Raw genomic sequence first — 16,887 nt, forward strand, 5'->3', positions numbered from 1 at the left:
CTCTCTCCATCTCTATTGTATATCTATCTAATTTCATCCTGTCTGTCTGTCTGTCTGTCTGTCTGTCTGTCTGTCTGTCTATCTATATCTATCTATCTATCTATCTATCTATCTATCTATCTATCTATCTATCTATCTGCATTCATCCATCATTCATCGCTATTGTAGTTCTGTCTATCTATTTCCATCTATCCTATCCTATCCGTCTATCTATCTATCCGTCTATCTATCTATCTATCTATTTCCGTCTATCTATCTATCCGTCTATCTCTATTTTGTTTTCTTTCTATCTATCTATCTATCTATCTATCTATCTATCTATCTATCTATCTATCATCTATCTATCTCTATTCGTCTGTCTGTCTATTTCCATCCATCCACCCCTCTATAGTATATGTCAGTCAGTCTATCTGTTTCCATCTCTCCCTCTCTCTCTCTCCATCTCTATTGTATATCTATTTTCATCCATTCTATCTATCTATCTATCTATCTATCTATCTATCTATCTATCTTTCTTTCTTTCTATCTAATTGCATCCATCCATCATCCATCGCTATTGTAGATCTGCCTATCTATTTCCATCTATCCTATCCTATCCTATCCTATCCTATCCTATCCTATCCTATCTACCTACCTACCTACCATCCATCCATCCATCCATCCATCTATCATATATCTGTCTGTCTGTTTATCTAATTACATCCATCCATCATCCATTGCTATTGTAGATCTGTCTATCTATTTCCATCTATCCTATCCTATCCTATCCTATCCTATCTACCTACCTACCTACCATCCATCCATCCATCCATCCATCCATCCATCCATCCATCCATCCATCTATCATATATCTGTCTGTCTGTTTTATCTAATTACATCCATCCATCATCCATTGCTATTGTAGATCTGTCTATCTATTTCCCATCTATCCTATCCTATCCTATCTACCTACCTACCATCCATCCATCCATCCATCCATCATCTATCATATATCTGTCTGTCTGGTTATCTAATTACATCCATCCATCATCCATTGCTATTGTAGATCTGTCTATCCTATTTCCATCTATCTTGTCTGTCTGTCTGTCTGTCTGTCCGTCCGTCCGTCCGTCCATCCATCATCCATCCCAGGCAGACTTAATCACAGTTTCAGCTGGGAAACTATGAACATCCTAGAACAAGCCAAGTCCAAAAACACTAGGCAGGTCCTTGGAAAAACCTGGCCCTCAGAACAAACCCCCCATCGACAGACACATAGATATAAACAATGTTTACACAGATGAAGTCAATGAGACCTTTTGCCCTTCTCCCTCCCCACCCCCTGCATTGCAACTGTTCTTAATTGCCATTTGATGCTGATGAACCATGGCGGATGCTGACATCTTCAAAGCGCCTGGTTCAAAACGCTCAAAGGATGAGGACTCCCGGCATTCCCGCCGTCTGAAAACACAACCGTTTCACGTCCCCAGTTATTTTATTGCCTCCCCTCCCCCGCCCCCAGGATGGCAGACATCTGTTATCCAACTGCCTGCTAATAAATATATTTCACAAAACGTATAATTATGTTGAGAGCCACGTGGCTTTGACAGAAGAGGGACATTCCGGGATGTCAAAGAAATGTTTCGCCGGCCTATGGAAAGGGCCGAGGCTCCGAAGCTCACGCGCCCGTGCATCGCTTTGGTTAATCGCATTACTTTTGCACCAATGGTGAACACCTGGCAGCCTCTTCACAAACGGAGCGGCACGAAACCTGAAAAAGCAGCGATCGACCCCTTTTTCTCATCCTTCATTTGTCCGATCCATTCCTTCTCCAGAATGAATAAACAGAATAGCAGAGTCGGAAGGGACCTTGGAGGTCTTCTAGTCCAATTCCCTGCTTAGGCAGGAAACCCTATGCCATTTCAGACAGTTGTACAATCTCTTCTTAAACCTTCCAGTGAATAGAATAGAATGGAATGGAACAGAATAAGGAATGGAATGGAATAGAATCGAATAGAATAACAGAGTTGGAAGGGACCTTGGAGGTCTTCTAGTTCAACTCCCTGCTTAGGCGGGAACCCTACACCTCTTCAGACAAATGGATATCCAACATCTTCTTAAGATGGAGCATTTGCAACTTCTGGAAGCAACTTCTGTTCCACTGGTTAATTGTTCTCACTGTCAGGAAATTCCTCCTCAGTTCTAAGTTGCTTCTCTCCTTGATTAGTTTCCACCCATTGCTTCTTGTTCTACCCTCAGGTGCTTTGGAGAATAGTTTGACTCCCTCTTCTTTGGGGCAACCCCTGAGATATTGGAAGACTGCTATCATGTCTCCCCTGATCCTTCTTTCATTTAACTAGACATTCCCAGTTCCTGCAACGTTCCTCGTATGTTCAATGGAATAGAACAGAAACAGAATACGGAATGGAATGGAATAGAATAGAATAACAGAGTTGGAAGGGGACCTTAGAGGTCTTCTAGCCCAACCTCCAGTTCAGGCAGGAGAACCTATACCATTTCAGACAGATGATGGGCCAGCATAAAACCTCCAGTGTTGCAGCACCCACAACTTCTGGAGGCAATAAGTTCCCCTGATCGCTTGTTCTCGGTGTCAGGAAATTCCTCCTTAGTTCTAGTCCAGCTCCCCCCCCCCAAATTTTGGGATTTCAGTGGACCAGAGGGGTGTGCTTTGTGTGCCGCCTGCATCCCATGATGGGGTGTTGGTTGTTTGCGCCACCTGGTTTCTGGCATGCCATAGCCCTGTGCTGGTCCACAGACTGGGGATTGAGGAGCCCCTGTTCTAAGTGGCTTCTCTCCTTGGTTAGTTCATCCGTTGCTTCTTGTCCTGGCTCAGGTGCTTTGGAGAATAGCTTGACCCCCTCTTCTTTGGTGGCAGCCCCTCAAATATTGGAAGGCTACTCTCTAAGTTAGCCCTAAGATAGAAGGACTAGGGGAGACTTGATAGAAGCGTTCCAATATCTCAGGGGTTTGCCCCAAAGAAGAGGGAGTCAAGCTATTCTCCCAAGGCACCTGAGGGCAGGACAAGAAGCAATGGGTGGAAACTCCTTAAGAAGCCTCTAAGGATAATTTCCTGAAAGTTAGAACAATTAACCAGTGGAACTACCTGCTTCCAGAAGTTATGAATTTTCCAACACTGGAAGTTTTTAAGAAGAGATTGTTTGAAGTGGTGTAGAGTTTCCTGCCTAAGCAGGGGGTTGGACTAGAAGATCTCCAAGGTCCCAACTCTGTTATTCTATTCTACTCTACTCCTTCTTTTCATAAAACTAGACCTACCCAGTTCCTGCAACCGTTCTTCGTATGTTTTAGCCTCCGGTCCCCTAATCCTCTTTCTTGCTCTTCTCTGCCCTGATGGGGGCTCCATCACTGGAGGTTTTTAAGAAGAGACTGGACAGCCAATTGTCTGGAACGGTGCAGGGTCTTCTGCTTGAGCAGGGGGTTGGACTAGAAGACCTCCGAGGTCCCTCCCAACTCTGTTATTCTCTCTTGCCCTGTGACAAGGAGAACGTTACACACTGCACCATTCACAGCCATACAATCAACCCAGCTTCTACAGACCCGGTGACTTTCCATCAAGGGATCCTTTCTGCCTCCACTTGAAAAGAAGTCGGAGAGGACGGCGCCTGTCAGAGAAATCATTTTCTTCTCCCAAGCGATTATTCATGTGCTGCTCAGCAAGAAAAGCAGGGAAAAAAGAGTAGGTTAAGATGCCACCACAGCCGCTTTGGCCTCCCGGTGTGACAAGCCTCTTTTATGTGTGTGTGTCAGAGAGAGAGAGGGAGGGAGAGAGGGAGGGAAGTGGGGGGGAGGGATGGATGGATAGGAGGAGGGAGGGAGCGAGAGGAGGAGATGAATGGATGGATGGATGGATGATACGATGAGTGAGATAGAGAGAGAGAGAGAATGGATGGATGGATGGATTGATAAATGAATGGATGGATTGATGGATGATGGATGGATAGATAGACAGATGATAGATAGATAGATAGATAGATAGATAGATAGATAGATAGATAGAAAACAAAATAGAGATAGATAGATAGATAGATAGATAGATAGATAGATAGATAGATAGATAGATAGATAGATGGATGGACGGACAGATATGGATGGATAGATAGATATAGATAGATAGATATAGATGAATGAGAGGTGGAGGGAAGAGAAAGGTAGATGGATGATTGGATAGATGGATGGATAGATACATGAGAGAAAGAGAGAGGATGGATGGATGGATGGATGGATGGACAGATAGATAAGAGGGGGGAGGGAGAGAAGAGATAGGTAGACGGGTGATTGGATGGATGGAGGATGGGAGAAAATGGATGGATGGATGAGAGAGAAAGAGAGAGAGAGAATGGATGGATAGATAGATGAGAGATAGATGAGAGAAAGCCTCCCGCTACAAATCCTGCCCTAACTGTCTTTATGGCGTGCCTCATTTCCCAGCGCCTAGCCATCAAGCGGCTAATGCCAGCCAAGCAGGGTGTAGAAATTGCTATTCCAACCACCTAAGCAGAAGAAAGGGAAACTTTTTGCCTGCGTGTGGAACGTCAGCCACGCAGAGAAGATCTGATGGGCCGGGACAAGATGACAGGAACGCTCCAGATGAGCAGCCAGAACAACAAGCCGCAGCAAAGCGGTCACTTTGGAGAATGAGGGGAAGGGGTTTGTTTCCCCCACCCACCCTTCTCTCTCTCTCTCCCTCCAAGGAGGGCTGCCTTCCCTGTCCACGGGGCGGCTGACAACTTCATGAAACACACTCCAGAGACAGCCAGGGTTGGCTGACAACGACGCCGTTAGCGGCAGGCCCTTCGCCGACAACGATGTGAAGAATCCAAACTGATTGCTTGTCATCTAGTTTTCCTTTTGCCGAAGCCTCTGCTAATCATAAGGTTTTTTTTTTCATTTGACAGGCGAGGAAAAGGTGGGGGAGGAGGGATGACTGTGAAGTCCTTGGTGCTCTCTGAGCTTGGATGGCTTTTTTGCAGGCGTTTCGTGCCCCCAACTACTGTAGGTAGCAACATCAGTGCTAGAGGGGAGTGTGGGGTTGCAGGGAGGAGGAGGAAGATGATGAGGAGGAGGAGGAGAATTAGAAGGAGGAGGAGAAGGAGGAGAATTAGAAGGAGGAGGAGGAGGAGGAGAATTAGGAGGAGGAGGAGGAGAAGGAGGAGGAGCAGGAGGAGGAGAAGAGAGGGAGAAGGAGGAGGAGGAAGAGGAGGAGCAGGAGCAGGAGGAGAAGAGGGAGAAGGAGGAGGAGGAGGAAGAGGAGGAGCAGGAGCAGGAGGAGGAGAATAGAGGGAGAAGGAGGAGGAAGAGGAGGAGGAGCAATAGGAGGAGGAGGAGGAGAAGAGATGGAGATGGAGAAGGAGGAGGAGAAGGAGGAAGAGGAGGAGAATAGAGGGAGAAGGAGGAGGAAGAGGAGGAGGAGCAATAGGAGGAGGAGGAGAAGGAGGAGGAGAAGGAGGAGGAGAAGGAGGAGGAGGAGGAAGAGGGGGAAGAGGGGGAGGAGGAAGAGGAGGAGAAGGAGGAGGAGGAGGAGGAGGAGGCGGAGGAGCAGAGAGGGAGTAGGAGGAGGAGGAGGAAGAGGAGGAGCAGGAGCAGGAGGAGAAGAATAGAGGGAGAAGGAGGAGGAAGAGGAGGAGGAGCAATAGGAGGAGGAGGAGAGGAGGAGGGGAGAAGGAGGAGGAGAAGGAGGAGGAGGAGGAAGAGGGGGGAAGGGGGGAGGAGGAAGAGGAGGAGAAGGAGGAGGCGGAGAAGGAGGAGGAAGAGGAGGAGGAAGAGGAGGAGGAGGAGGAAGAAGAGAAAGGAGGAGAAGGAGGAGGAGGAGAAGGAGGAGGAAGAGGAGGAGGAGCAGGAGGAAGAGGAGCAGGAGGAAGAGAAGGAAGAGAAGCAGGAGGAAGAGGAAGGAGAGGAAGAGGAGGGGAGGGGGAAGAAGAGGAGGAGGAGAAGGAGGAGGAGGAGGAAGAGAAGGAAAAGGAAGAGGAGGAGGAAGAGGAGGAAGAGGAGGAAGAAGAGGAGGAGGAGGAAAAGGAGGAGGTGGAGGAAGAGGAGGAGGAGGAAGAGGAGGAGGAAGAGGAGGAAGGAGGGGAAGAGGATGAGGAAGAGAAGGAAGAGGAAGGGGAGGAGGAGGAAGAGGAAGAGAAGGAAGTGGAGGAAGAAGAGAAGAGGAGGAGGAAGAGGAAGAGGAGGAGGAAGTGAGGAGGAGGAGGAGGAAGAGGAGGAGAAGGAAGAGAAGGAGGAGGAGGAGGTAGACGAGGTCTCCTGATTGGGAGGAGAGAGCTGCACCTCTCGCCACCACTCACCCATCGCAACGGTGATGTCACCAGATAATCCTTTCAACCCTGAAGTGCTTCGGTGCTCCTAACACCCATGCAAACAAAAAACAAAACAGAACAACAACAACCGAAGGCAAATCGTATCCTATGTGTCCCAGGATAAGGTTGCAGGATCCAATCTAGGCCAGTCCCCACTGGCAGGAGATTCGCAATCCCGCGTTTGAGATCCGAGAGCTGCGTGGGACGAGATTAAGCTCCTGCCCTTTGCTCCAGCTGCTGCTGGGGACATGGAAGGAGCCCTCAACTGTGCATCCTCATCGCAACAGTGATCATCAACCTCCGTTTAACGACCCCATAATCCCTTGCAGGGTGGAGTCTGGGCAACCGAATCGAGCCAGCAGAGTGTTTTACTGGCCAGATGCCTTTCGTGTCGCCAATGCAGAGTTTATCCAGCAGATAGCAATAGCAGTTAGACGTATATACCGCTTCATAGGGCTTCCAGCCCTCTCTAAGCGGTTTACAGAGTCAGCATATTGCCCCAACAACAATCCGGGTCCTCATTTTACCCACCTCGGAAGGATGGAAGGCTGAGTCAACCTGAGCCGGTGAGATTTGAACAGCCGAACTGCAGAACTGCAGTCAGCTGAAGTAGCCTGCAGTGCTGCATTTAACCACTGCGCCACCTCGGCTCTCAGATATATCCTCATTGTGCCCAGAGAGAGAGAGAGAGAGAGAGAAATATCTGCCTCTACCTAGGATCAAACTCACAGCCTCCTGATCAGGAGGCAAGAATCCACCTCTAGGCCAGTGTTTCTCAACCTTGGCAACTTGAAGATGTCTGGACTTCAACTCCCAGCATTCGCTGGCTGGGGAATTCTGGGAGTTGAAGTCCAGACATCTTCAAGTAGCCAAGGTTGAGAAACACTGCTCTAGGCCACCGCACCACTACTCAGGGCCCAGAATTAAATCGCCCAAAAGTTTTTAAAAAAGAGTGCAAGAAGGGGAAAACCTATTAACAATTGAACAGAAGACACTGATGATAAAAGAAAATTAATCATTTGCGGGCGGGAAGACACAAGTGGGCAGATTAAACCCCAACCGGCGCTCTATTAAGTTTCCCATCTTCCATCTTCCTCAGCCGAGAGATTTGCAAGGCCCTAGCAGCCCTGATGAGTTTCCACCTTAAGACTGTCGAATGCCTTTTTAATAATTGACACTTTTCCTGCGGAGGACAGAAGAGGCTTCATCGGCAGGGCTTGGAAAGCCCAGAACCTGTTTATCAAGAAATCAGCTTCGCTTGCAGCCAACGGCTGGAGCTGCTTATTAATCATAACTGGCAGCAAATCATAAACCATTTGCTGCCAGGCACCACTAAACTTTCTCCGCTCCTGATCCATAATGAATGCAGTTGTTTGCAGCCAAAGGAGGCTCGGAAAGGCAACCAAAAGAAGACAAGGGAGGGCATTGGCCATCACGTTTGGGGGGAAGAGACACGAGGATAGATTAGCCAAGTTACAGGATAACAGAGTTGGAAGGGACCTTAGAGGTCTTCTACTCCAACCCCCTGCTTAAGCAGGAAACCCAGTTCCTTTTCAGACAAATGGTTATCAAATCTCTCTTAAAAACCTCCAGTGTTGGAGGCAAGGAGTTCCACTGGTTAATTCTTCTCACTGTTGGGAAATTTCTCCTTATTTCTAGGTTGATTCTTCCTTGATTAGTTTCCACCATTGCTTCTTGTTCTGCCCTCAGGTGCTTTGGAGAATAGCTTGACTCCCTCTTCTTTGGGGAAACCCCTAAGATATTGGAAGACTGCTATCATGTCTCCCTAGTCCTTCTTTCTATTAAACTAGGCATACCCAGTTCCTGCAATCGTTCTTCGTATGTTTTAGTCTCCAATCCCCTAATCCTCTTTGTTGCTCTTCTCTGCACTCTTTCTAGAGTCTCCACATCTTTTTTATATCATGGCGACCAAAACTGATGCCAGATTCCAAGTGTGGCCTTTCCAAGGGATTATAAAGTGGTATTAACCCTTCGCGTGATCTTGATTCTATGATCCCTCTGTTGATGCAGCCTAGAACTGTGTTGGCTTTCAAATGTTAACACTCAGCTGTCGTACAGAAGGAAGATTATTTAATACCAATGCATTAGTTGTTTTTAAGAGATGCCTAGAGGATTCATTTTTAGCATGAAAATTTAACAACTTTGCATGCCCTCTCAAGTCTGATGCTCTTCCAGGTTCTTGGACTACAAGTGTCATAAACCTTACCCAAATAATGATGGGAACCCTCCTGTAATGTATCTGAAGTGTTCATGAACCCCAGTCAGTATCCATGACACTAGACAGATTTTTTCAAACTTGGCAGCTTTATGTTGTGTGGTTTCAACTCCCAGAATCCCCAGTCAGCATGCTTTGAGATGGGTGGACTCCAACTCCCAGAATCCCCAGTTATTAGGCTTTGAGATGGGTGGACTCCAACTCCAGAATCCCCCAGTTATTAGGTTTTGAGATGGGTGGACTCCAACTCCCAGAATCCCCCAGTTATTAGGCTTTGAGATGGGTGGACTCCAACTCCCAGAATCCCCCAGTTATTAGGCTTTGAGATGGGTGGACTCCAACTCCCAGAATCCCCAGCCAGCATGCTTTAAGATGGGTGGACTCCAACTCCCAGAATCCCCCAGTTATCAGGCTTTAAGATGGGTGGACTTCAACTCCAGAATCCCCCAGCCAGCATGCTTTAAGATGGGTGGACTCCAACTCCCAGAATGATTTATGATTGGTGGACTCCAACTCCCAGAATCCCCAGTTATTAGGCTTTGAGATGGGTGGACTCCAACTCCCAGAATCCCCAGTTAGTAGGCTTTGAGATGGGTGGACTCCAACTCCCAGAATCCCCCAGTTATCAGGCTTTAAGATGGGTGGACTTCAACTCCCAGAATTCCCCAGCCAGCATGCTTTAAGATGGGTGGACTCCAACTCCCAGAATGATTTATGATTGGTGGACTCCAACTCCAGAATCCCCAGTTATCAGGCTTTAAGATGGGTGGACTTCAACTCCCAGAATCCCCCAGTTATCAGGCTTTAAGATGGGTGGACTTCAACTCCCAGAATTCCCCAGCCAGCATGCTTTGAGATGGGTGGACTTTAAGTCCCAGAATCCCCAGTCAGCAGGCTTTAAGATGGGTGGACTCCAACTCCCAGAATGATTTATGATTGGTGGACTCCAACTCCCAGAATTCCCCATCCATCATTATCCGTCTGTCTATACACACACACATATTCTGTATATACATGGTCTGTCTGAGAAAGGGAGCAGAAGGTGGTACCTCAGAAGGGGATGGAAGATGACTGTGATATTCCGAGCTCCTGGTTTGCAGACAAACTTCGTCCCGCCACCTTCGATCAAGTTGTCGTCGGGGTCTCCTTAAAAGGGCGAAAATAACGTTAGAAACCGAGGTGCCGATTTGCAGGCCACTTCAAATGGCTTTGGGGTTTTTGAAGCAAGCTCCTTTGGGGAGGATCGATAGGCGCAAATAAATGGGTTCCTCTGGTGTATCGCCAGATGATCTACAAATGCCCTGCAACCTGCCCTAGATTACAAACCTACTTAGGATCCTTCTCCAAGGGAAACCCATGACCATCTCACACCAACAAACTTTGCTTCACCTCTTCTCATTGGGTCCAAGGGGATTTCAGCCAATATAAGGGGAGGGGGGGTTGTTTGGCCCAAATGGGCTTATTGGAATTTGAGAGAGAACAGGAGTGCTTTCACGGGTGGGGGTCAGCCTTCTTTCCTGTCTCCAATTTACCTGGCTGGTTCCCCCTCCTCCCCGCCCCCAACCAAACACAATTCCAAGCAATACTATTAAGCTGTAACTGGCCAACATTTTAAAAAAATTGTAAGAAAACTGAAGATATTTGGAGGAGGAAAAAGAGTAGGAGAGGGGGAGGGGGGCAGAACCTTGGGGTCCTCAGTGCGCGGGTGTTTCATGACCCAATTGGGTAACATCATTCATGTTAGGAGGGAGTGGGGTATGCAAAGTGATGGAAGACTGTGGGCTTTTTGGTGCTCTCTGAGCTTGTGGGGTTTTCTTGCAGATGTTTCATGACCCAACTAAAGAACATCATCAGTGTTACAAGGGAGTGGGGTTTGCAAGCAGGAGGAGGAGGAGCAGGATGGGAGGAAGAGGAGGAAGAGGGGGGGAGGGGGAGAAGGATGGGAGAAGGAGGAGGAAGAAGAGGAGGATGGGAGTAGGAGGAAGAGAAGGAGGAGAGAAAGAGGAGGAGAAAGAGGAGAGGAGGATGGGAGGAGGAGAAGGAAGAGGATGGGAGAATAGGAAGAGGAGGAAGGGGAAGAGGTTGGGAGAAGGAGAAGAGGAAGAGGAGGAAGAAGAGGAGTATGGGAGTAGGAGAAGGGGATGGTAGGAGGAAGAGAAGGAGGAGAGAAAGAGAAGAAAGAGGAGAGGAGGATGGAGGAGGAGAAGGAAGAGATGGGAGAATAGGAAGAGGAGGAAGGAGAGAGGATGGGAAAAGTAGAAGAGGAAGAAGAGCAGAAAGAGGAGAGGCGGAAGAGGAGGATGGGAGAAGGAGAAGGGAGGGAAGGAAGAGGATGGGAAAAGAGGAAGAGGAGAAAGGGGAAGAGGATGGGAGGAGGAGGAAGAGGTGGAGGAAAGAGGAGGAGAAAGAGGAGAGGTGGAAGAGGAGGATGGGAGAAGGAGAAGGGAGGGAAGGAAGAGGATGGGAAAAGAGGAAGAGAGAGAAAGGGGAAGAGGATGGGAGGAGGAGGAAGAGGTGGAGGAAAGAGGAGGAGAAAGAGGAGAGGTGGAAGAGGAGGATGGGAGAAGAAGAATGGAGGAAAGGAAGAGGATGGGAGAAGAGGAAGAGGAGGAAGGGGAAGAGGATGGGAGGAGGAGGAGGAAGAGGTGGAGGAAAGAGGAGGAGAAAGAGGAGAGGTGGAAGAGGAGGATGGGAAAAGGAGGTAGAGAAGGGAGGGAAGGAAGAGGATGGGAGGAGGAAGAGGATGGGAGGAGGAGGAAGAGGATGGGAGGAGGAGAAGGGGGAAGGGAAGGAAGAAGGGTGAATAGGAAGAGGAGGAAGGGGAGGAGGAGAGAAAGAGGAGCAGAGGAGGATGGGAGGAAGAGGAGAGAAAGAGGAGAGAAAGAGGAGGAGAAAGAGGAGAGGAGGAAGGAGGAGGAGGGGGGGTAAAGAGGAATAACAACCATCAAGTGTCCTTTGATTATTATTTTTAACAGCCAAAGAAGCCAATTTGGTTGTCAATACGGAACGGAAGACGTCATCCTGCAGAGCCGGGGGGGGGGGGGGGGAGGATTCTCTGCAGAGCCATTTTCATTCTCCCCAAAGTCTTCTAGAGGGACGAAGAAGCAACTCAACGGTGACCTCTCATGTTGTTGTTGTTGTTGTTTTAAAAAAAAACCAGGCTGTAATGACAGATAACCACGTCGGCCCATTAACCCTCGAAGAAAAGCGAATGCAATGATTCCGCTCCCTTATAAATTAAGGTGCACGCAAAAAAGAAACTCAATAGGAAATTGGGGAGGGGGGAAATATGTTTGTGAGAAAACAAGGATTGATTCTCAGCGTGGGATGGGGAGGCCCATTGAAGCCTGCGGTGCAGAGAGAGAAACAGAAGGGCGAAGAACTAAAGGAAAAACGAGTCAGTCTTCTTATATCGTGACTCACCCGTATAAATCCATATTATTGGGAGAGAGACGATTTTAGGATGAAGAAGAAGCAGAGTAATCCCCCTTTATAATTAATAATAAACCCGCCTTTCCTTTCCCAGGAAAGCGATCTGCGGAGAGCTGCCCAATTGACCCTTTCTTGATTTCGTAGTTGCTAAACCTGATTTTCGTCTTTTACATCTATGCTTTTTTAGGACTGCAAGCCACTCGGAGTCGCTTGAAAGGCTGAGACGGCTGGCACATCAAAGTCATTCATAAATAAATAGAATATATAATAAATCATCATCATTTAACGACCCCGTCATCCCTTGTGGGGTGGAGTCTGGGCAACTGAATGGGGTAACAGAGTGGCCGGATGACACTCCTGTCGCCAATGCGGAGTTTTGTTCAGCGGAGAAATTCTCATGGTGCCCAGAGAAGAGAAACATCTGCCCCTACCTAGGATTGAACTCACAGCCTCCTGGTGGTGAGGCGAGAGCTCTAAAAAGAATAGAATAAATCAGTGTTTCTCAACCTTGGTGACTTTAGGTCCTGTGGACTTCAACCCAGAATCCCCAGCCAGCATAGCTGGCTGGGGAATTCTGGGAGTTGAAGTCCACAGGACTTAAAGTCACCAAGGTTGAGAAACGCTGGAATAATAGTGTGATTTAAGGTAGGGGTCCCAACCCCAGTCAGTGACATTCCAGTAAACCGATCCACACAAACTAGGGAAGCCCTATGGAGGATGCAGACAACGCGCGAAACCATGCTCCCCCTCCGGTCCGCAGAAAAACCTCTCTCCATGGAATGGTTCCCAGTGCCCAAAAGATTGGGGGGCATCCGGTTTAAGGCACCATGTCACGCCTTAGACATGGAATCCGGCTGGGTTGGGATTCGGGAGAGACATTAAGCCACTCCATTGGGGGGGTTCACCATCTCTACTGTTTGTGGGAGAGTCAGATATGGTGGGGCCGAGGGCCAAATTATGTTCGGGGGACGCGGGTTCGCTGTTTAACAGCGATCGTGCGTTCCGACCCTCATCGCCCTTCTCACACACCCCAGGTACTCGGGATTACAGGACCCTGGTCTCCGGCTGGTGTCGCTTAACGCCAGGTCCGTGGTCCCCTCATTTACGACCTCATACAAAGGGGAGAGCAGACCAGGCGTGCATTACGGAGACCTGGTTGGGCCATGAGGAGGGTGTTCCCCTTAGTGAATTATGCCCACCAGGCTTCCGGGCGTTTCACCAGCCGAGAGCCCAGAGCAGGGGCGGGGGGAGTGTGGCGGTGGTTATTAGGGAAAGTCCCGGACTTCAGGAGGTCAATGTGCTCAGATAAGCGGGTGTGAGTCCTTTTTGTGAAATGGGGCCTTGGAGTTCAGGTGGGCCTTTTTGTTACGTACCCGTCTCCCTGCTACGTTCATCGGCCCTGCCGGAGCTGCTGGATATGTTAGCCGGATGGCGGTTGATTTCCCTAGGCTTATGATCCTGGGGGATTTCAATCTGCCTTCCATACTATTCGTTTCAAGAGTGGAAAGTCCTGTTGTGAACTAAAAGACTCCGTGCTAAGTGTTGCCTTGCCCTGCGTGGAAAACTCAAGTTATCTGGCAGCTCTCCAAGCGAGATAAGGTTCGTGTGGATAAACATTCCTCGGAAGGACTGTTTGCCAAGCCTTGCTGACTGCGAATGAAAAGAATTCACAGTCGGGTAAATAAAAGGGGTTTTGCTGGGACCGAGACTCTGCTTCATGCTTGTTGAGGAAGCCTAGGTCAGAACAAAACAAATGGTCGCAAGGTGAGGACTTCCTGTATTTAAGATTCAGCATCCCATTAGCCCTCTGTTCTAATTTATTCATTTCGTATCGTATTGTATCGTATTTTATTATTTGTATGCCGCCCTTCTCCGGGAGGACTCAGGGCGGCGAACAATTCAAGGGGGAAAAAAGGGGGGGACCATAAAAGACAAAATACAAATAATAAAAGTAGACAACAGTCGCACAACCATACATGTCGAGAGGGGAGGGAACTCATCACCCCCAGGCCTGCCGATACAGCCAGGTTTTGACGGCTTTCGGAAGGCCTGGAGAGAGGTGAGGGTCTGAATCCCTGCGGGGAGTTCATTCCAGAGGGCGGAGCTGCCACAGAGAAGGCCCTCCCCGGGTAATAGCCAGGTGGCATTGGCTGGTAGATGGCACCGGAGGAGGCCAACCCTGTGAGATCTAATGGGTCTGTGGGAGGTAATTGGCAGCAGGCGGTCTCTCAAGTACCCAGATCCAATACCATTTCTACTCTCACCCCTTCAAACAGAGCCAAGGTTTTATCGTGCACGGATTGGCTTCTGAAATATAATTTTTGCAGTTGGCTATTTGATCAGGTTCTGCTTCCCCCCCCCCCAATCTTAACGGTCCTCCAGATATGCCATTGTTTCAGATTCTCTAAATCCTGAATGCCGGGAGGGGCTGTTTAATATTTTAACGTCGCTCCATCTGTTTCAGGAGGGAGAAAAAAAAGAAAGCGAAATTGAAGAATAGCCCTCTTCCTGCCTTCGTTTCTCTGTAAGGTCGGAAGGTCAATTTCGATGCCATTTATCATCCGATAAGTGAGATATATCGTCTCAAAGATAATCAAATATATGTTATGTGTAATACAATCAAAAGCCTCGATGTAGACGATCGCATGAGCACGAGGGCTGTTTGCGGATCCATAATCGGCTTTAGAGAAATGTAAAGTTTCTTCCAAGCCGGGATGATGAATGAGTTTGTCACATCTCGTGTTTATTACTCGGGGTTGGCTCCCGAAAATCCCTGGTGCACCGAAGGCACTAATGCACAAAAATGCCGCCTTGTCGCAGTACAAGCCTCGATTCCGACACAAACTCCTGGGGGGAAATGTGGGGGAAATGTTGCCAGGCTGTTCATCTTGATGGGAAATGAGTCTAATACATAAAAGAGGGAAACGTTACATCAGGAAGCATTTGTCGTATTCGTGTTTGCGTTGCGGGGAATAAAGAAAAGGCTGCGAAAGTAATCTCGTGTCCCCAGGACACAAGCAACGGTCATAAAAGGAAGCAGTGGGTCGAGCGACTGAATTTTGATCACGCGATGTTCTGACCGAGGCTTCCCGAAAAGCACGAGGCAGATTCCTGGTCCCGACAAAACCCCTTTCATTAAAGGGATGTGAATTCCTCTCGTTCACATTCAGCAAAGGCCTGGTAAATAGTCTTTCAAAGGAGTATTTATGACCACAGACCTTATCTAGCTTGGAAAGCTGCCATGTAAATATTGTCCAAATGAGGTGCTGTGCAAGGAAAGACTTGGCACAGAGTCTCTGGGATCACGGACAGATCTTCACACTCCTGAAACGAATGAATGAACGAACAAATGGTTTCTGGCAAAAGCCCCCTCCCCTTTCGCTCCTCTTTTATTTCCTATGGGAGGGGCCATTCATCGTCCACCATGGCTTACTCCCAAGTCGACCCTGATTTCTGAGCTGTTTTTTTTCTTCTGGCAGCTCTGCGTATGCGCACACTGGGAACAGGCTCCCCTGTTCCTCTGCCTCACTGCTGTCTAGCTCCAGAGCACCTGATCACTGCCAGACGGCCTTGGCCCGTCTCTCCCTCCGATGCAGAACCCTCGGCGAGCCAGGGCAGGAATGAAATTGGTCAGATTTTTGGAGCATGAATAGATGTGCAAAAGCTTGTTAATCACCAGAAGTGAAATATAACTGAGCAGAAGAAAAAAAATAAGCCCTGGTTTAGGAATAAGCTATTTTTGAAACTGCCTATTAGCTCCTTGCTGTAATCATTGCAATCCGGGTCAATCAAGCCCATTAAAAAAATGCCTCTCATACATAGATAATTTTAGGTGGATTAAATGTGGCAATTAAGGGATTGGAGCCAAAATAGGCTGAAGGAATCGTGCCAGCTTCGGAGCCATTCAGAGGGAATTCAGACGAGCTTTGCGGTCTTACTAGAAAAAGAGATGATAGATAGACAGACAGACAGACAGACAGACAGACAGACAGACAGACAGACAGATGATAGATGAAAGAGATCCAGATGCTAAATCGGTAGATGGTTAGATGTAGATAAACAGATAATATATTATACATAGATAATAGATGAGAGAAAGATATTATAGATACATAATAGATAATAGAAAGATAGATAGATAGATAGATAGATAGATAGATAGATGATAGATAGATAGATAGATAGATAGAGAGAGATACAGACAGACAGATCTATCCATCTCTGTCTCCATCTATCTATCTATCTATATCTATCTATCTATCTATCTATCATCTATCTATCTATCTATGTCTTCTATATCTATCTATTATCTATCTATCTATCTATCTATATATCTATCTCGTCTTCTATATCTTCATCATTATATCTATCTATCTATCTATCTATCTCTATATCTATCATCTATCTTATCTCTCTATATCTATCTATCTATTATCTATCTATTCTCTATCTATCTATCTATCTATCTATCTCTATGTATCTATGTCTTCTACATCTATCTATCTATCTATATCTATCTATCTATCTATCTATCTATGTCTTCTATATATCTATCTATCTATCTATATCTATCATCACTATCTATCTATCTATCTCTGTCCGTCTGTCCATCTGTTGAAACCTTGAAGAAGAGTCAAATCCTGTTGATTATTTTGAGCGGTGGTGATCTCAATCAAGGAAGAGGGGAGGAGGAGGAAGGGAAAAAAACCAGGCGTAACTTATGCGAACACAAAAGAAGTCAGAATTATAATACATTATCAACTCACGCGGTACACAGTATCTGGATAATAATAATACGCCTTCCCCCCCCTCCCCCTGGGGATCCCTAAAGGATTGTCTGTGCCAACGAGCACACAAAAGCCACAACTCTGATTTGCAGCAGCAAGGATCAGATTGCGGGGATGT

At 47.5% G+C, this 16,887-nt stretch overlaps 1 protein-coding gene across 1 annotated transcript in view; it reads right to left on the bottom strand.

Moving 5' to 3' along the window:
* Positions 1-16,887, bottom strand: part of EXOC4 (exocyst complex component 4) — a 331,322-nt gene that overhangs the window by 130,653 nt on the left and 183,782 nt on the right. Inside the window, exon 10 of the mRNA XM_032221694.1 lies at positions 9,600-9,696. Within this exon, the coding sequence (XP_032077585.1) occupies positions 9,600-9,696 (97 nt within the window). The remainder of the gene's footprint in view (positions 1-9,599; positions 9,697-16,887) is intronic.

The sequence above is a fragment of the Thamnophis elegans genome, chromosome 7 (assembly GCF_009769535.1).
Source record: "Thamnophis elegans isolate rThaEle1 chromosome 7, rThaEle1.pri, whole genome shotgun sequence".
Lineage (NCBI taxonomy): Eukaryota > Metazoa > Chordata > Lepidosauria > Squamata > Colubridae > Thamnophis > Thamnophis elegans.